At 27.5% G+C, this 22,687-nt stretch overlaps 1 protein-coding gene across 1 annotated transcript in view; it reads left to right on the top strand.

Moving 5' to 3' along the window:
* The window catches only part of LOC111626521 (multidrug resistance-associated protein 1-like), a 59,152-nt gene that overhangs the window by 21,477 nt on the left and 14,988 nt on the right, over positions 1-22,687 (top strand). Inside the window, exons 6-11 of the mRNA XM_023369923.1 lie at positions 1,094-1,348; positions 4,538-4,741; positions 6,632-6,778; positions 7,482-7,563; positions 20,172-20,365; positions 20,439-20,615. Coding sequence (XP_023225691.1) covers positions 1,094-1,348; positions 4,538-4,741; positions 6,632-6,778; positions 7,482-7,563; positions 20,172-20,365; positions 20,439-20,615 — 1,059 coding nt within the window. The remainder of the gene's footprint in view (positions 1-1,093; positions 1,349-4,537; positions 4,742-6,631; positions 6,779-7,481; positions 7,564-20,171; positions 20,366-20,438; positions 20,616-22,687) is intronic.

Raw genomic sequence — 22,687 nt, 5'->3', positions numbered from 1 at the left:
GTATAGAGCATGTTGTGTGAGATATGCATAACATTTTGCTATGAAACAACCTTTATGGGTTAATATCATTTTGATATCTAAATTTATTGAAGTGTCTGTTTACTAAGAAATTTCTTTAGATACTGATTAAGTAAAAAGTATTTTTCTTACTTCACATTTTACCAATAGTAAACTTTGAGGTTGGAGTACCCAGAGTTGAATATATTTTACCGACTCAGTCCAAAAATGCCCAACTCCAACTCCACAACACTGCTTTCTACATTAATTTTCAACTTACAACAAAACCTCAGGAACCTAATCTGTTCTTAGGTAGGTGAGCACTTGTACTTTACTGTGTGTATATATAACAGTTGGGAAAGTAAAACTTTTACAAAAATCTGTGTATATGTGTTGGTATCTATTTTACATTATATTTCAGGATTGGATAAACCTAAACTTTTGAAATTTGGCAGAATTATTTCTATATATGGATAATTGTAATTTTTCATTTTTTGAATAAAGTAAAATCCACAGCTACAATTCTCTATCAGTAGACCACTAATGCATTGCTAATTAGTAAATTAGCTTAATGTCAGTGATGAAAATGGTAGACAGTGTATATAAATACTAAGGATTGAAAGTCATTAAGCTGAAAATTAGTCACAGTTGGCAAAGAAATGTCACCTCTCCAACCTTAATTTTAACATTTGTATATCTTTAGTTATTGAAATATAAAACTGCATGCAGACTTTAGATCCATCCTGTATAAAAATTTAATTTATTAATATGTTATTCATTCATAATTCAGTTGCTTCATGAATAATGACAGAATAACATGCAGCTAATCTAAATTGGTTTTAACTTATTCTTAACACAATCTTAAAATATATTTTGGTTAACTGACTTGGATCATACAATATTTCTTCACAAAACAGGTTTATTAAAAACTAGAAGGTTATAAAAAGGTAAAAAGTGTATGAATAATGAAGTTATGGAAAATTTAAATTATTAAAAATTAATACTTCCTATGACAATAATCTATACTGAAAATTGCTTTTGTTTTTGCTTAAAATATATTTAAAGATTTATTAAAAATATATTTATTCATTTTCAGTCATTGGTGCTGTCTAATTTTTCACGTCGTGAATCAACTGTAGGTGAGATAGTTAACTTGATGTCAGTGGATGCTCAGAGATTTATGGATTTAATGGTCTTCATTAATATGCTATGGTCAGCTCCTCTGCAAATCATTTTGGCATTATTTTTTTTATGGGATGTTTTAGGTGTGTCTGTTTTAACTGGAGTAGTAGTAATGATTCTTGTGATTCCTCTAAATGGTTATGCAGCTAATGTTAGTAAAAAGTTACAGGTGAGTTTATCCATATTTTTAGTATTTTTTTTATTTTAATATTAATTTAAGTAAAACTAATACATTTTCAAAAACTCTGGAACTGTTTTAATTCTTTGTACTCCTTGGGCACTGCTATAGTGATATCAATAATATAGCAAATATGGTAAAACATTATACATCTTTTGAAGCACTGAATTTATTAATTAATATTCACTGTTAACAATAACAGTCTACTAATTAAGAGTAACTATGGATGTTTGTCCCTGTACATGTCTCTTATGTACAGACTTATGGTTCAATTCATCGCTGAAGAAATGAATTGAACCAGGATATCAATTGTTTTTTGACTAATTTCACTAGAATCTAATAGTTAATTGATTAATTATTAAATCCAAAAAATCTTTTATAAATGTTTTTACAAGTTTTTATTTTGTCTTTTCTAACTTGGCACCCTCTTGATTCATGCAATTCATGCACCTAGAGCAGTTTGCAATCAATTAACTATTAGATTTAAATTCATTTGACAGTTATGTACATTTTTTAAGTGCTTATCACCTGCATATATTGTTGCATTATCTGATAAAAATATTCTGGAAGGATCAGAATTGTTACAATCTGCATATCCCTCTGACATTTTGCCTAGTTTTGGACCTCAACTACTCTGATTTAAAATGTGTTTTTATACTTAGGTAAAAGAAATTACTTCTATATACAAAGTTGCTGAACTACTATTAATTAATTCACACTGCAGCCATAAGTAGCTTTTCTGACATTATTGCAGCATGCCTTATTTTTTAACTTTAATGGTGACACCAGAATGAAGTTTTTCAAAACTAAAATTAATCAAAACTTATTTAAGGAGCAGCATGTCACAACACTGTCTTAGCTCTGGCTACTATATCAATTGAAAAAAACAATAGCTTGTTAACGTGATCTGAAAAAAGTGATTGATGGATTTGCAAACAAACAAGCGAGAAAACAGTTTTGAAGATTTTTATGTATTATTATGTATTTGTTATGAAACTAAATTTGCATACATTTTGTCAATACACTTTTATATAATATTTAGTAAACATTATTAGGTACTCTGTACTTAAAGAATTACATTTTGTTTTATTATTATTTTTGTATTTATTAAATTGAATATTTTATTGTTGAAATGCCTTGAATTTCAAATAAATTATTATTAATTAAGTAAGGTTTTAAATCAAAATAATTAGATATATGTTTTTAAATTAAATGTTCAAAATAAATTTCATGAGACCTCTTCCGAGGAACAAGGGGGTGCACCAATTCTACTTGCTCCAGGGCACTGAATATATAGATATGTCGCTGAATTGAACCATAAGTCTATTTCATTATCATGCAGTTCTATGCTTGTTTCTTCAATCTTGATTAATATCAAAGCATTTAATGTATTAATTACTATCTGATTCCTTATTTTGTCTTTATTTGAACTCAGTATTTGAATTGTTTCCCTCAACATTTGGCCATTCCGTTATAGGTCTTTCCAAACTCATAATGGAGGGTCTTTCTCCCCTCCATTATGAGTTTGGATATAACTGAAAGAATTCAACTAAACTAAAAAATTTAGAAGTGCATAGTATAATACAAACAACACCATCTTGGAATCACAGTTTATAGCCATTTGACCACTGTTGCATCAAATCAAAATTGATGCACTGTATACCACTATTAGATTTTAAACATTTATTTATTTTAATAAATATTGTGAATTAACTGTATTTGAAGTTACATACCTATCTTTTAAAAATCACACAATAAAAAAAATAAGTTTTTAAAATAGTAATATATGTTATAATTTCTTTGGAGTACACCTCAGTTCTCTTTCATACCCTCAATTTCTGAGAGTGAAAATGAACTTTTCTAGAAATTAACATGTAAAAATAAACCACTATTTGTTTTTCACATTTAAGTTAACTTAAAATAGCAAGGTTTATAATCAGGAAAAAGTTTTATAGTATCATCATTTTATAGTAAATTTTAAGTACTATATTAAGCTTTAAAGAATAATTTAATTAAATGGCCATGTTTTTTTTTATAAAACTTTATTTTAATTTCAATCTAACTCATTCAGAATTAATAATTTTAGCTCATCTGATAGTTTATTTGTGTAAAAAATAACAAGATAAATTATAATCAATTTTTACTAATAATTTTTAAAATTTTACTTATTTACAATTTTTTCACATACCATACAACTAATTCTTTAAACAAATACCCATGGAAACAGGTATGCAGAATAATAGTTTTGGGCTGATAGCTATAGTTTGTTGGCTACCATTTGTAATTCTTTGATAATCAATTAAAATTTTCTGATAATATTTGACCATTAGACTACTGAATTTTTTGAACCTCAGAATAACTATTATCTAAGAAAGATATAAACTGTATTACTATAGTTTTACAGAACACAAGAAGATAAGTGAAACTACTGTAATCTACTTCAATTTGTGCAATGATGATATTTGTGATTTCTAATACACGAATATTATTTTCTGTTTATTTTCCAGAAATGAGAATGTAACATTATCATTATCATGCATACATTGATTTCTAAATGCATTAAACATGACTAATGTTACACTTTATAACCAAGATTCATTTTATATTTTTTTCCTCATTTGTTTGTGTAGGATGAGGTACAGGAGTGTCAATCATGAGAATGTCTAATAGTTAGTTAGCATTAAACTATAAGTTTTTTGTAATTAAATATAGGAAAAATTCAGATGAAGAATGAATTTATAATATTTTTCTACAAGATGTGATGAATGAACTGAATTATAAGTAATTTTTAATAAATACATTCTATATTCTTACATATTTTTTAAAACTTGTTTAGAAAGTATCTGTAAGACTATAAATTTAGTTAACATTTTTGATCATTTATAGTCTTATAGATTTAAGTATAAGTTAGATAAACTCACAGATATTGTATGGCAGTTAATTTCACAGATACTGTAATAATAAATGGATTTTAACAGGCAAATCAGCAGGATTTTAATTATATGAATTCAGCATTATATTTGATAAATTCTGTAATAAATTTATAGAAAATTTACTTTTTTAATGGTTGCTTTAGTTTTGACTCATTCTAATAAGACAGTTTTAAAATTCAAAATCTAAAGAGAGATTATTGCTAAATGATAAAATAGTTGTAAATAATTGATACTGTTAAATATTTAGGTGAAACAAATGAAGAAAAAAGATGAAAGAGTGAAGCTGATGAATGAGATTTTAGGAGGAATTAAAGTCCTGAAATTATATGCTTGGGAAAATTCTTTTCTGCAACAAGTATTGGATATCAGAAACAAGGAAATTCAACATTTAAGAAGAATGGCTTATTTACATTCTGTTACAGCATTTATATGGACATGTGCTCCATTTGTGGTAAGATAATTAATTTAAATTTTATCTATAAATTCTATTTTAACAAAATCAAATTTATAAAAGCTTTTTGTGATAAATTTGATTTTTTTTAATAATAATGCATTAATAACACACTGATCTTCTTTTGAATCAGCAGATCAAAATACTTTAATTTAACTCAACACAAATGTTTTCGTCTTTTACTTTCCCAGCTGTTATGTATACATAACAAGGGAATGTATAGGAATTGTGTCAGATTTGACCCTATGAGTTTTTTTTGCAAATCTCCACATTTTAAAACCACCAAAAAAGTAAAAAAAAAAAATTGTGTGTGTGTGTGTGTGTGTTGGCATCTATTTCACTTAATATCTCAGGATGGGGTGAAGATAAAGTAATGAAATTTTGCATGGTGGCTTGTATATAAGGGGCATTGATGCTATTAAATTTTGGTTATGGAAGGTCAAGGGAATGGAGAGATAGAGAGTGGTCATGTGTCATATCTTGCGAGGGGTCAGACTTAATGNTCTCCTGGATCCAATTACTGACATAAGGCAAGGCATACCTACATAGTTAGAACAGTTTTTAAAGTAAATGCATTTTTTGAATATAATATAAATTCAAATGTCAAAATTATGTTCAATAAAATATTGTATGTAGTAACATCAAGAGAATGTTCTATAACCATGCATGTGGAGAAAAGTGACTAATCACTCTTTTTTCAGTGAAATCATGCCATAAAAACTGCTGCATTAGTCATGCAATATAAGATGATGATCTATCTTGTGTAAAAGTTGTCTTATTCAGGCATTCTCATTGTTGAATGCAATGTAATGACAAAATTGTGCATCATATGAAGCTAATACAGTGAAGTAATAAAATGGGTTATTGCTGCTGCTGGATGGATTTCCATGAAAAGACTGGACTTATTATAAAATTTAGTGATTCCACTTTAAATGACATTATTCAGGAATTTGCTAGATATCATGAGTTTCAGCTGAAGTCTAAATTTTGGAGTATTTTTCAGATAAAAATAGGCCTTATCCTTTCACAGAATATTCCAAGGACTGATATTATTGATACTTTTCTTTTTTTCAGGAAAATCCTGTTAGGAATCATTCATTTTTTAAAGTTTTCTTGTTGCATCTCTTGAACAATTTTGAATGGCTAAAAGTAGGTTACTTTGTAATAATGCATATTCAGTTGTTTTGCTATTTAACATATGTTGCTAGTATCAGTGACATTAGTCAGTGATATGGAAATGATGGCATTTGAAATGTTAGCAATACAAATTTTAGTCTTTTTCTAGGTCCCATTTCTAAAGTTTTCTTAAAGAAAACTTCAAGTCATCCTTTTAACTATAGAAGTTGACAGTTGCTGCATTATATCTAAGTAAAGAATTTTATAATTAATTAATGTACAATTAGGTAAAATGAGTTTCTTGTTCAGCACAACTGTCAGTAGAAAAGTACTTGTAATGTTTGTGCATTTACTGCTTTTACCTACCAAAAGGAAAAATAAACAAATAAACTTTTATACAAATTTTCTGTTTCTTGGGTTACAAGAACATTTCCTATCAGTGGGTCTTGGAACTAAAGTTTTTACGGAATCCTTTCTCCTATGTGTTGAATAGCATATTTGGCATGAAATAAAGATAAAAAAGGATGTACTAAATGTGATGGTCAGTAGAGCTCCAAAAAAATCCTGAATAAGAAGTGCTTAATTATCTATAATAGTAATTATAATACTTATTCATGTTTAGTTTACCTTCAAATTAAAGTAAATAACGTGACTATATTGTATATAATTATATCCAATATAGGATATTGCATTTGATCTGGTCCTGTTTTAGACTGAATTTAATATGTTTAATAGAATATTTTATGTTATTAATTATATAAATTTATTTAATAGGTATCATTAACATCGTTTGCAACTTTTGTCATGATCAGTGAACATAATATCCTTGATGCAAAAAAAGCCTTTGTGGCACTGACATTGTTTCATATTTTGCGTTTTCCTCTAACTATGCTTCCTATGTTAATCTCCATGATTGTGCAGGTAAGCTTGTATTATTGATTCTTTCAGAATCAAATGATAAAACTATGTTAGCATTAATGAGAATATATATATTAGATAGATAACCTTTGTGTCTTAAAATTAACTAATCCATTTAAGGAAGTTGTCCCACAATTGAAATGACAATTAAAATGTTAGTTATATGAATTCCTAAATATCAAAAATAATTAGTGTATAATTAAAATAAAACCATTGATGCTTTATTTGGCATGAAATAAAGACAAAAAATGAATATATATTGATTACTTCAAATTGGTTTTTATTTTTTTAAGTTTAGAATCTTAATATAATAAATATAATTAAAATTTAAATGAATCTAATAATAATCATCACACTTCCCTAAAATATAAATAAATTAAAATAAATTGCTTATGTTCATAAAAAAATAATGAAATAAATTAAAGATGCTTTGTTCCTGTGATGATTAGTGTTTGTCAAACTTTCAGTTTTATATCTTTAAAATTGTTATGATTTTGATGACTGAAGATAGCTTGTTAGAAAAAATAAATAAGTCAAAGATTTTGAATTTATATATGTTTTTTAATTAAAGCTTAAATGATATGATTTTAAATTATTTTTATAATGTCTGAGTTTAAAAAAAGGTTTTTAATTAAAAATAAAATAAACTTTTTTGAATATTTAATGTAAATTAATTTTGTATGTAACAGGAAGTTTAAATTTGCAGGCAACAGTTTCTGTAAAGAGACTTAACAAATTTCTGACTAATGAAGAATTGGAGCAATATGTAACTCATGATAAATATGAAAGTAAGTAGATTTGTTGTATTTTGTCTAAAATATCATCATCTTTCTGAATTGATATAGAATACAGAAAGTTTAGGGATGGAATATTTGGAGATCAGCTTTTATGGGTTTTATATTTGAAAAATTTAATGACATTTGGATTTTTCTGCTAATGGTTTTAATTATTGATAAATCATATTTAAAACAGAAAAAATGTCTTTAAGCAGGAAAAAAAATGTTGAATGCTACGTAATTACTATGCAAATTTAGTATCTGAAATAATGCTTTTGTGAGGTGACTCCATTATAATTAATTAAATGAAACTAAATTTCTGAATTTTATTTCTTTCTTAGAAATGTTTGATCAAATAATTTTGATAATTGTAACAAGATTATGAACATAGATAAATAAACAATAGATGTATAATAATTTTGATTGTCTTTATGGTTTGTGTGTAAATTGATTCATGCTTCTATACCAGTGGTGTGCAAACTAATTTCATTTCCAACCCCCATTTTGTGTATAATTATGTTGCAACCCCTGGATAGTCAGTAGATATGTTTTTAATTGTCAACATAGTTAAAGTGAAATTTTTTCTGGGATTTGCACTTATGTTTCTGCCTTATTAGAGGTCTGAATAAAACACACAATTTACTGGTATCTGATACTTGTTAAAAAAACCGTATATTTTTTATTGTCAAATAAATTTCTTTGAATTTTGCAACAGTTTGCACATTACTGTTTGATACCATTGAAATCTGATTTCAGTTTTGTTTTAAATCATACTTTTCTTATAATTGCTAGTTTTTAAAATGATGAATCATTATTATGAAATATGTTTATAGTATATGAAAACATTTTCAAAATGTATGTGATAAACTAAACTTTGTAAGTGTTCCCAAAATCAAAAATCATACAGATTAAGAAGTGCCAGGTGGTAGGAAGCACACAACTAATTGTTTGTTTTTGGTGAGATGCTGTTGCAGAAAACTTCTTGTATGCTGTTGTTGCTGTTACATTGTTGTGTGAAGGTCCAAAACCCTTTTGTTTTAGGACAGTATCACCCCTCTAATAAACCTCGTGATTAGGTGAAAAGGGAAAAAGGGTGCCTTCTGCAATTGATGACAGACGATCTCCTTGAAAAAAATCGTTAGTATATCAATAAAAGAAATCTCCTCCATTTGTTTAATTCCTTAAGCCCCGAGCAATTTTTGATATTAATGTAATTAAACATGAAAAATACTTAAAACTGAAAAANTTTTTTAGTATATAAACAAAACAATAATAAACAAAAAATTAAATTTATTCATAGTAAAATATAAATAAAAGTTATATTATAAATAACATTTATTAGGATCAATGAGAAGGATGAAATTGTTTATGTTTAGATGACAGATCATCATAATTTGGTTCACTAGTTGTTAATTTTAATCTGAGATGTGGTTCCACATCCAAAAGTCTGTTTTTTTTTGACTTAATGTCTATAAATGCTGAAAAAGCAACTTCACATAGATATGAAGTTGGAAAAGACAAGATGTATTTCAAGATTTTTTCTGTTAAAACAGGATACACATGTTGCATTTGTAACGAGAATGATGTTAAAGTACACTCCTTATGTTTGTTTTTCAAGAATTCGTTTGAAGCTAATTCCAACAATTGCTTTTCTTCCGCATGTGACAAACCTTCTGGCATGGATGTTATATTAATGTTGAATGGATAAGATATCCATTCAACATTAATATTTTTGTTTAAATCAGGAAAATAGTTTTTTAGGCCCACTTGTAAACTCTTTATATGCTGTGTTATGCATTTCAGAGTATTGGCATCAATTTTAGTAGTCGAATTTGTTATAGACTCACGAAGAGAGGAAAACGAGTCCACTTCTCCATTATCAATTCTCTTTTGCCATAAATTTAGTTTTGCAATGGTAGCAATTCACTTTATCTTGAACGTGAAACAATGAAATTTATTTACCTTGCAACGATAAGTTGAGACAATTTAAAACAGAGAATATATCTACTAAGTATGCCAGTTTACAAAGCCATTTCCAGTCCTGTAAACAATTTCTCAGTTCAAATCTATCATTAAGAAAAACTTGAAGTTCGTGTCTAAGTTCAAATAATCGGTTTAGAATTTTCCCTTGAGATAGCTTCAACGAACATCAGTATGGAAAAGAAGCTGAGTATGACTACTACTCATTTCTTCACACATTTGCAAAAAAAGTTGTGCATTCAAAGGATGGCCTTTAATGTAGTTAATGATTTTCATGCTTTTCATCCAGAACTTTCTGTAGATCAGCAGGCATATTATGTTTGCCAAAGCCTCTCTGTGTATGCAACAATGTGTGGTTATGACATTTGGGGCAACATTTTGAATTCTTACGAGCCCTTTATTAATTCTGATCATACTTTTTGCTCCATCTGTGCTTTTTCCAACACATCTATTCAAATCAATTTTGTTCTTTTGCATAAATTTATTCATAACATTAAAGATATCTTCTCCTGTTGAGTGACCTGATAAAGGCTGGCAAAATAAAAAGTTGTCATGAATTTCTTGATACTTTTCATGTCTAACAAATGCCATAAGATTTGCAAAATTTGCAATATCAGTGGACTTATCGACTTGCAATGCATAATAACGACTTTTAGAAATATCAGACAATAACATCTGTTTTACATTATTAGACATATCAATGATTTGTCAATGAACTGTATTATTTGAGAGGGGAACCAGGTCAAAAGTTTGTTTTGCTCTGACTCCTATCATTACTTCTGTCATTATCTTGGCTGCAGGCTTGATTAAAGTTTTGCCAATTGTCTCCGCTGCAGTACATTTCTCAATTAAAAACAACATGTGATACAAAGCTTCTAAGATTTTTTGATTGTCACCTCCTGTCAAACCCTGCATTACTTTTCGAGACTGATTTAAATCCTTAAGTTTGGTTTCAAAAAGTTGATGGGTTTATCTTTGTACTGACTGTGGTTTGTCTCAAAATGGCACTTTAAGTTGGAAAGTTTCATGCTTTAATTTGTTAGATTTTCAAAACAAATGACTCAAAGTGGAATAGGCTCTTTTTCATCTCCAGTCCATGAGAATCCAAATTTAAGATATTCTTTGTCATACTTGAGCATTTTCCTTGCTTTTTTCTTAACAGATTCTTTCAGAATTGAAGGTGATCCGCCATTGTTAATTTCATTATTTTCTGTTTGTTGAATGCTACTATAATCACTGCTTTCTTTCAGTTTAGAAGTTCCAGATTTCATCCAGCGATCCATAATCTTGAATGTTAGTGATAAAAATTATATTTTGTAAAAATAATCAAAATCAATGGGACTTACTGTACATTTCTAAATTTGATGGTTGACTCAACAGTGAATTTTCTGTTGAGTCCCTCCGTTGAACAATCTGACGTCACATTTTGTAGAAAAAAGAAACACTTTCGTTGAGAATAGTGTTGAGAGGTTGCTTTTCAAGATGGCTGACTTAAGTAATGAGAAGATGGCGATTGTGACTGTTTTGTTAAATAGTATTTCTGAGTGTAGAGGGGGTTATGAGATGTTTTTAAATCAAAAACCAAAGATAATGAGGATATTCCATTTCTATATGCTGCTGCAATTGAAAAATTGAAAAAAGTCAAAATAGAAGACTATGTGGAAAATATCATTCCTAGATATAGCGATATGGACTTAGATCTCATTTTCATCTTTCTAGAAGCAATGTCAAAGTAAGTCTCTGCTAAGAATTGTTAGTTGTTGTAACTATCTACAGAAAAATTGCTTTGTTTGGATTTTTAGCTTTTTATTAATACTAAAGCACATAACAAACCTTTCCTATTAGAAAAATCACACAAAAGCTAAAAATAGACACGTACGCACTGTAACAGTTCAATATGTAGATACTGGAGGTTTTTGTGTGACACTGTTGTCTGGGCCATAGGGTGGAGGAATGCACAGAATCACAGTGCCTGGGAAAACCACTAACAAGTAATGGAGTTTTTTATTATTTTTTTATGTCTGTAATCGAAAAAAAGTAAACTGCTTGTTGCACCAGGCGCAGTCAAAGTGTGGTGCAGCGCGTAACCCACTAAACTCTTCCCGTACCCCTGTGGGTATGCGCACCACACTTTGGGAAACACTGATTTAAACTAATAGAATAGTGAGCAAGAAGTTAATACAGATATACCTCGAGTTACGTCATTCTTGATTACACGTTCTTTGTCAAAAAAATATACGGAAAAATAAAAATCAAGTTTAAGCATTTTATTCGACTTTATGTCTGTCCGCCACAAATATTGAAGTCGTAATAACACTACAAAAGCGTTAAAGCAAATAAAATCATATTTATATTAACATTTATTGTAAATGTACATATTTTATCATCATAAATCCTAGAGAAGAAAACATGAAAATATCTGTGACTGTGTTGTCGTCTTATTTAGTGGTCTTTAAGTGCTCAATATTAGTGTTTTCCATGGTAGTTCCAATATCTACCATCTGGCGTCGTCGTCAGCACCACTCGATATTGGTAAATTTAATTATAAATTTAATAAATTAATAAAAAATTATCTACTGTCGCAAGATAATTTTAATAACTGTATTTGTTATTTAACCTTACAAAATCATCTTATTTTATAATATCTTAGAACAAATCACATTCATAAATAAAGAGTCCGTGATGTACTGTGAACATCGCCAAATTGTAAACATGTACATTTACAAGCATATACTGTACATACATGAATTCGTAAATTTAGATTATTTTTTTCTGTACTATATTAAAAACTAAAATTTATTTTTTGTAAGCTTAAAATAGATTCTTATTAACAATATATTATTAAAAATGCATTTATAAATAAAAACTGGGAATGGTTATTTGTAGTTTAGCCTAGTGACAAGTAAATTTGACTCACGTTGTTTTTTGACTTAAGTCACCTCTCCTGGATCCAATTACTGACATAAGGCAAGGCATACCTACATAGTTAGAACAGTTTTTAAAGTAAATGCATTTTTTGAATATAATATAAATTCAAATGTCAAAATTATGTTCAATAAAATATTGTATGTAGTAACATCAAGAGAATGTTCTATAACCATGCATGTGGAGAAAAGTGACTAATCACTCTTTTTTCAGTGAAATCATGCCATAAAAACTGCTGCATTAGTCATGCAATATAAGATGATGATCTATCTTGTGTAAAAGTTGTCTTATTCAGGCATTCTCATTGTTGAATGCAATGTAATGACAAAATTGTGCATCATATGAAGCTAATACAGTGAAGTAATAAAATGGGTTATTGCTGCTGCTGGATGGATTTCCATGAAAAGACTGGACTTATTATAAAATTTAGTGATTCCACTTTAAATGACATTATTCAGGAATTTGCTAGATATCATGAGTTTCAGCTGAAGTCTAAATTTTGGAGTATTTTTCAGATAAAAATAGGCCTTATCCTTTCACAGAATATTCCAAGGACTGATATTATTGATACTTTTCTTTTTTTCAGGAAAATCCTGTTAGGAATCATTCATTTTTTAAAGTTTTCTTGTTGCATCTCTTGAACAATTTTGAATGGCTAAAAGTAGGTTACTTTGTAATAATGCATATTCAGTTGTTTTGCTATTTAACATATGTTGCTAGTATCAGTGACATTAGTCAGTGATATGGAAATGATGGCATTTGAAATGTTAGCAATACAAATTTTAGTCTTTTTCTAGGTCCCATTTCTAAAGTTTTCTTAAAGAAAACTTCAAGTCATCCTTTTAACTATAGAAGTTGACAGTTGCTGCATTATATCTAAGTAAAGAATTTTATAATTAATTAATGTACAATTAGGTAAAATGAGTTTCTTGTTCAGCACAACTGTCAGTAGAAAAGTACTTGTAATGTTTGTGCATTTACTGCTTTTACCTACCAAAAGGAAAAATAAACAAATAAACTTTTATACAAATTTTCTGTTTCTTGGGTTACAAGAACATTTCCTATCAGTGGGTCTTGGAACTAAAGTTTTTACGGAATCCTTTCTCCTATGTGTTGAATAGCATATTTGGCATGAAATAAAGATAAAAAAGGATGTACTAAATGTGATGGTCAGTAGAGCTCCAAAAAAATCCTGAATAAGAAGTGCTTAATTATCTATAATAGTAATTATAATACTTATTCATGTTTAGTTTACCTTCAAATTAAAGTAAATAACGTGACTATATTGTATATAATTATATCCAATATAGGATATTGCATTTGATCTGGTCCTGTTTTAGACTGAATTTAATATGTTTAATAGAATATTTTATGTTATTAATTATATAAATTTATTTAATAGGTATCATTAACATCGTTTGCAACTTTTGTCATGATCAGTGAACATAATATCCTTGATGCAAAAAAAGCCTTTGTGGCACTGACATTGTTTCATATTTTGCGTTTTCCTCTAACTATGCTTCCTATGTTAATCTCCATGATTGTGCAGGTAAGCTTGTATTATTGATTCTTTCAGAATCAAATGATAAAACTATGTTAGCATTAATGAGAATATATATATTAGATAGATAACCTTTGTGTCTTAAAATTAACTAATCCATTTAAGGAAGTTGTCCCACAATTGAAATGACAATTAAAATGTTAGTTATATGAATTCCTAAATATCAAAAATAATTAGTGTATAATTAAAATAAAACCATTGATGCTTTATTTGGCATGAAATAAAGACAAAAAATGAATATATATTGATTACTTCAAATTGGTTTTTATTTTTTTAAGTTTAGAATCTTAATATAATAAATTTGAAATACAAGTTTCTCAAAATACACATTGTTACATTCAAATAAATAATGCAATAAATAAATAAAATAAACTAAATACAATGTATTTCTACATACATTATAAAAATTAAATATAACATGATAAAAAATTATGATTTGAGAAGTAACTTATTCTTTTGATAGAAACTTCATTACATCTCAGTTATAAAGTTTAAGTAATATATGAAATTTATGTATTATGATGATATGAAATGATTTGAGGCTGAATTGAGTGCAGAATTTAATTCTTTTTTCTTTAGATTTTACTGGATATTCTATAATTCATGTACTATAGGAGGAAAATCAAGTTCCAAAGTCTACCTAAGTCTAACCTTGTTCCTAAGTCTAACCTTGCATGTCTTGGTCTTGATTTGGGTGAGTCAAATATCTACTGTAGGAAAATGATTTTTTTTATATTAGAAATTATACTTTAATATACAGCAGTTATATTTTTGAAATTATTGATTATTTAATTTAATTTCAATAATTTCTTTTATATATAAATTAGTTAAATGAAAATTAATGTTATGAAAGTGGAATATATTGTGATTAATGTGAGAACAATAATTATAATCACTTCTTGTTTAACTCTGATTTATTTATAAGATAGGGGTTCTTAAATAATAATGAGATAGATAGGGCTTACATCCATTAGCAAATACAATATAATAATACAGTGTTAAAAGATATATGTTGAAAATAATTTGATGCACTCAACTGTTATTTTTAGTGAATAGAAGAAATAAATAATGTCAAGTAAGTTATAAATGTTTATAATTTATTTTTAATTATTTATTATTTTCCTGGCTTTTATATATAACAGAGGGTAATATGGCAGTAAATAAAAAAATGACCCATCCAAATTTTTACATTTTTGGACTCTGGACCTTAAACAACATCAAGAAATGCAAAAAAAAAAGTACAGATTTTTTTCTCTATATATGGATGTTAGTGTACGTGGGCACGATTTTGTTCATCCTCTTTGAAGCTTAATAACTCCTGTGCTTTTTATTGAAAATTTCTGAAATTTTGCATGGTGATTTGTTTATTAGGGATATTGTTTATTAGATGCTATTAAATTTTGGTGATTAAAGGTCAAGGGGTAGGAATAAAGGGGGTTGTTGTGTGTATCTCCAGTAGGATCAGACTTAATGATGATTTTACTCATTATTAGCATTTACAATTTTTTATAAAACCCATCCCTACCTTCAAAATTAAGCTTTTTGCCATTTTATAATAGTTATTGATAAAAATACAAAAAGGTTTTTAGTAAAACATGATAACAGATGGTACCACCAAATGTTGCTGGGAAATTAAGCAACTTGTTGCTGGATTTATTTTCTTAGGTGGTAGAAATTACAGTTCTTAGTTTTATCATTAACATAAAATCATAGTTTCTACCAGTAAGTTTTTCCATTGCTTACTACTAGTAATGAACTGCAATTCTGATAAAAAATGTGAAAGAAATTCGAATTAATGATGAGAATTTTGTTTTCTTAAAAAAAAGGAAATAATAATAATAAATTATATAAAATACAGTCACAAAATAAAATTTTCACAACATTAGTTTGATGAACAAGAGTAATATTCTTTGAATAATTTTATCAATAACAGTATAGTTGGAATTACAGTTGTTAAATGAGAAGTGATTGTATCTATGGTCTTTAAATTCAAAAGACAGATGAAGTTTCTCATTATAAATATATATTTTATACAAAATGTATTTTATGAATAATTATTTTCTTGGAAAATTGTCTTTAAAGATGATTAAAATGATTCTTGATGTTTTTATTAACAATAAATTCCTTCAATTTATAAAAAGTTTATATATATTTATACATCATAACTGATTTCATTTCTTATTTGACTTTCCCAAAACATATCAAGATGTGCAAATTTCAGTAATTTGTCAATGGTGCATGAATTATGGGACATCATATATAATTCTTATCTAAAGTAAAAAAGTTTAAGAAAAACTTTTGATTTAAAAAAGTTTTTTCTATCAAATTTTTATCATTACATTTTAATTTTTGTCTCCTATAATCTTTTAGTCCTTCAGTGTTATAATACAATGAGTTCCATTACTCTTTGAAATAGCAACTCAAAGATTTTTGTTTCTTTCATATTATTAAAAAACTGATATTTCTCACTATTTGAGTTTATTTTATATTATGAGAAAATTTTATTTATATGATTAATTGGAAGAATTATTTTTAATATTAATTCATACTAAAAGGTTTCCAAATGTATTTATTTTATTTTTTTTGTTGTTTAAAAATGACATTGCTGGTGTATTTATCTGTTGTACTGTAATAATGTTTGTAAGATTTTTATTATTGTATTTTATTTTTTATGAAAATTTAATTTGATGAATTAATAATGATACCAAAGTATAGCAGATAGGTAATTTTGTTTTATTATTTGCCATTCTTCGATTAATTGTATTTAATTTGTTTTTGTTATATGAAAGGTTTTATTTATAATTTTTCAAAATCAAAAAAATTGTGTTCTATTTACCTGCATTTGTAATTGTTTTGAGAGAGAAACATTAATATATTTGTTGGTATTGTATTTTCTTTATTACTTTATACTCTATTATTTCACTTTTTGGTATGATTATGCTATTAATATTTCTTCTTATAGTGTCAGTTACTATTTATATTTAATTTATATATATATAAATTATTATATATATATATAAATTAAATATAAATATATAATATATATATATATATATCAGAGTAAAGTTTGGAAATTGGACTGCTAGGGGATTTGGATCATCCAGGATTTTCTGAATTCTCAGGAGGTAACTTATAAGATTCAAATTTAAGGAGAAATGAAGAAAAAGAAAAAAAAAACAATTAAATTATGATAGTATTTTTATTATTTCATTGTAAAACCACTACCATGACTACTTAGTATGAATTTATTCTGAAAATTATATTCAGAAAAGAAATAATGTTCTGTTAGATGAAAATTTATGTAGAGAATATGATGATTGTTTATGTTGTTGAAAATTGGCACACAACAATTAGGCTCTCTTTGTTTTAGAAATTTAGAGTAATCATAATGAATGTAATCTAATACTATAATATTTTATTTACTTGATTTACTGATTAAGGAATTTGCCACAATACATTGTTATTGTCTCTGCATTTTCCAAATACATTTGCAAATAACAAACTGCAAAATTCATAAAAGTATACATTTTAAAAAGTGAGATTTCTGGTTTGATTTGATAGGATAAGGCAATGCAACATAAAGTGAATCTGTCAAGGAGAGACCTGCCAGGAGATCTTTCTGTGAAAAATTGGTGCTTAGATTCTCAAATCACACCTGAATTCAAAATTTCCAGCAAATAAAAGTAAAAAATACACCTTGAACGTTTTCGGCCCGTTTTCGGCTTATTTAGATGTTAGACATGCAATGAAAATCCAGAAAAATCTGTATCGCTAGCTCATTGGCCAGGTCAAACCTAGATCAACTACTAATGTATAGTTTTTAAACATGATCAGAAGATGATTTTACAATAATGAAAGAGATGATAACAGATTATTTTTCAGTAGTTTTATCCATTGAGCTACTTGTGGGCATGTATTTCTGGAGTATTGATTTTCAAACTTTTACTGTGTTAAAGTGTTGGGTAAGTACATAAAAGAAATATATAATATTTGGGTTACTTTTCTATAATAGATTAATTTCTCAAACTTGTGACAAAACTTATTATTAAAATCACATCTATGATTTCTGAATGCAACAAATTCATTCATTATGAGTCTTGTTTTATTTTTAAACCTCAAGTACTTGTTAAATCTTATGAATTATATCTAAGAATTAAAAAAATATATATTAATCTAGAAATATTAATCTTTAAATGTTTTTTGTATGTGCTGGCATTTTTATGTAAACTAATATTTAATTATGAATGGTGATGCCAAATTTTGATAGATTATAAATAAAGAATATTCACATGCTATTTATTGCTTTGAAATTTTATTTTCTAAATTCAAAATATAGTACTTTACTCTTGAAAAATTTTTGTCTCTAGCATTTTAAGTTTAATTCAAATATAAATTATAAACTATCATATTTCAATTAAATCTATCACAGACAAGTCTGTCCAAGAGGGATCACCATTTATTTTGCATTCCAGACTACACATACACATTAATGGTGACAGGCCTTCCTTATCATATTTCCATATCCTATTTCATTTAAAAAGTTTGGCTTTTGGCCTGGATAGATAGCCCATCTCTGACCAGTACCAGAATATGAAAATATCAACATTCAATATCAGATTTATTTATCAAAATTTTTAATATTTTTTGATGGAACTTCTTTTCATTTTAAAAGGGCTATTATAGGTGTATATAGTTGCCTTACAGTCCTTAATTCTAATTTATCATTAATTGTCTACTTGGACACAACTTATTATTAGAACATTAATTTTTTCTATTACAGGAAAAATTACTACAGGTGATATAATAAAGAAATTTTGTTTTTTCTGATTCAGATTTCATCTTTGTGTCAATATCCAAAAACACCAGTTATAAGGTCCTAATAATAAGTTGTGTCCAAGTAGACAGTTAATGATAAATAAGCTATTAAAGGTTGTTTGGCTTTTCCTGTGTATATAGTATACAGGAGGTCCTTGTTTAATGAGTATTCATTATTCAAGTCCCCATAGTTAAATGGTCAAAAAATTGTGGAACATCACTTAAAAATTCCCTGCACTTACGAGGTTTCCCTGCCAGATGGTAACTTCCTCTTGCATTATGTAATCTACACATGCATTGATACATATCACCATATACAGGATGCATTATTGTGCATGTGTTTGTCAATTTGGTTCCATTTTGACTGGTTTTTCTGTTTCTTTATCTGATTTTCTTATCAAAATTATGTCTATTAATAGAGTGTAGCAAAACTGATGATAGAGTTCCTAAAAGGAAATGTGCCTCTTACAGTCTAGAATATAACAGCAGAGTATATTATACATTATAATATAAGTATACAATTGACTAAATTGAAGATAGTGATGAGGACTTTAATAAAATTTCCAGTGAAAATGTTCATTAATGGTTTACATGACCCATTTGCAAAGTGTATCAAAATCATTAATTATTTTCTTAAAAATGAACCAGTTTATGAACAGGTAGAAAAATTTGTGCATGGGATAAAAGACTCATTATCTTGTTATAAAACAATATTAAATGGAAAGATAAACTGCAGGAAACAAGCATACTTTACATTCATTTTTTCTATATCGAAACTCAGAAGTCAGTGAAAATGATCAAAATGGAAGCTATAATATTTATTATTATTATAATTGAATATCAGAAGTTATTTATAAATAACTTCTGATATTCAATTATAATAATAATAAATATTTTACATATGTGTACATAGGGATAATAAAGATTTCTTTCATGTTTTCCATTTGGTTTTGCTTTATTGGAGTCCCAATTATACATTTTTATATTTTCTATGAATTTATGATCTCTGCTTTTTGTAGATTAGTGGTAACTTTTTGGTCCTAGTTAACCATGTTAAATGAGGACCCCCTGTAGTTATATACACTATTTTACTATGCAGGATAATGCACTGCATTCTCAATTTTATATGAATATGAATATACGTATCCATATTTATTATTATCATAAATCTATTATCATATTTAATTGTAATAATTATAAACTTTATGAATTACATGAAATTAAAATATCACTTATACAATGTATTCAAGTAGTTTACATATTTTGACTAATTTTTTTAATAAATATTTTACTTTTAACTTTACCGAAATGTGATTTAAAAATGTATGCCTTTTTATAGTTAATCCAATAGTTATTGAACATGGTACATTCTCTTGGTCAAAAGATGAATCTGCAATACTGAAAGAGATAAATATCAACATTCCAGAAGGATCTCTAGTAGCTGTAGTTGGGCAGGTTGGTTCCGGAAAATCATCTTTGCTCTCTGCCATGTTGGGTGATATGGATAAATTAGAAGGAAGAGTTAATATAAAAGTATGTGCATTCAATTTAAATTTTAAAATTAAACAATGTATTAGAAATTTAATATTTAAAACTTGTTATTTAGGGAAATATTGCATATGTAGCACAGCAAGCATGGATTCAGAATGCCACATTGAGAGATAATATACTATTCCATCATGCTATGAATCATGAGAAATATAATCAAGTAATCAAAGCATGTGCCCTGGAAACTGATTTGACTGTTCTTCCTGGAGGAGATATGACTGAAATAGGAGAAAGAGTTGAGTAGAATAAACTTTCTAATTTATAATTTGTTTTTGAAATAATCATATTTTGTAGAAATAAAATACAATCTTACTGATCTAAATTATTTATTATACAGTGAAAAGTTTTGATTAGGGGGGAATATATATATCCCCCTATTATATGTATAGAAAAGGAAAATAAAAAAACTGTAACAAATATATATAAAGTAGAAGTTTGTTAACCCTATTCAGCTTTGATCAGAATGATGCATATTATCAAAAATGTACATTACCAGATGTTTTAGTTTTTTCTTTTGCAAAATTTTATGAGTTGTAAGTGTAAGGTCTCCACATCCATTCATTGGTCATCTTATGATAACAGTCAAGTGACATTGGCTCAAGTGGTTGCCAATCTATGATTCTGCAGTTCAGTTTTATTAATGTATCTCTTTTAGAAGGTTTGGATTCAGGTGGAAGGTAATAGCTCAACAGGTTAACCAAGAAAATGATTTCTTAAGTGACATGGAGTAAATACAGTTAGTAGCATATGTAGTTACATGTGGTTATCAGGTTACTGGTTTGTGGAGAGAGTGAGTGAGTTACAGTTGAATAGCTAAATACCTTCTTATATACAGTTGAATAGCTAAATACCTTTTTATAAAATATGATTCCACTTCTGCTCAAAATGGTTAGCTGTTTTTTCCCCCTAAGCATTTCCTTAGCTCTCATTCTTCTGAATTTTTAGTTCTACTCCCATGTTGAATGTTGGTAGACTGACCACCCAGTAGGCTCTGAACTCTGTCAGAAGACTGTGCTCTCTAACAATAGTCTAATCTCTGTGTTAGAATTTCCAAATTCTTCCTGTATGAACCTCAGTATGTCCAATCATTTGGACAGTTAGTCCATTTTCACTAGTCAGGTTTCAGACAGAAATATATCTTATAATGAGTTTATAAACATAGTTGTTGGAAAAATGATGTCATGAATGTACTATGCTATTTTTTTATGACAATAATGACAGCACTGGATCTCACATCTGCAATCTGAACATTCAGATACTGCTGTAAATTTTGTATCAGTATGCAATGTTGTATGCTTTTGATTTTTTATGCACTTTCGTTAATCAATTTGAAAATGATACAGTACTTGACCATAGTGTGTTAAGATTTATTGAAAAACCTTTATTACTTCAAAAATGTTAATGAATATTTTTATTTCATACAATAAAATTTTACAATAATATATGTGCATATACTGTAATATTTGTTTTTCAGTAATGTACTGTGTGATTTGCAAAAGCAGATAAGCTGAAAGTATGAAAAACCTGTTTTTAGGTGTGCTGTTTTCACATTAGCTTATGGAAAGAAAAAATATGTCAGACACATTACTGAACACACAATGTGTTTGCTAACTGTAACAAAGCAATGTTCATTCAGCACAAACAATATAGACTACAGGGTCTTTAGAGCACCATGTGTTTGAACTCTGATTTGTGAAGTTCTAGCATTCTAGTTTATTATTTTAGATCATCAGCTGCTTTTCAGAGGGTATAAGATTAACAGACATTTCAGATTATTGAGTAATGGATTAATGAACTTTTACTATATATCTAAATATTTTTCTGCTAGAATATTTGAGGAAAAACAGTATAGTAAAATTCTCAAAATCAAATTAAAGTACAGTGGTGCCTCATATAATGTACTTAATCCATTCCAGGTGCACGTCCATTAAGTGAAAAGTCCATTATACGAAATGCATTTTCCCCATAGAAATACTTGTTATAACATATAATTCAATAAAAATATTCTAAAAAGAATCGATGGAGTCAGATAATCTATTTTTTAACCGTATTGTAGTACACGGAAAACTGCTAGTTTTCCATTCGTTTCTGACTTTTCCTTGTTAACCTGTTTACCTTTTTTAATTTTTTATACCAGTCTACGGACTCGGGACTTATTAAGCCTCCAAAAGTCAGAAACGAATGGAAAACTAGTAGTTTTCCGTGTACTAAAGATTAGTACAGTACGGTAATATAAAAAATAGATTATCTGACTCCATCGATTCTTTTTGGAATATTTTTATTGATATTTTGAATACTTGCATAATG

This window comes from Centruroides sculpturatus, unplaced genomic scaffold (genome assembly GCF_000671375.1).
Source record: "Centruroides sculpturatus isolate CEXI.00-Female unplaced genomic scaffold, Cexi_2.0 scaffold159, whole genome shotgun sequence".
Lineage (NCBI taxonomy): Eukaryota > Metazoa > Arthropoda > Arachnida > Scorpiones > Buthidae > Centruroides > Centruroides sculpturatus.
Note: the sequence above shows the minus strand (reverse complement) of the source record. Positions and strands in the feature narration are given on the sequence as shown.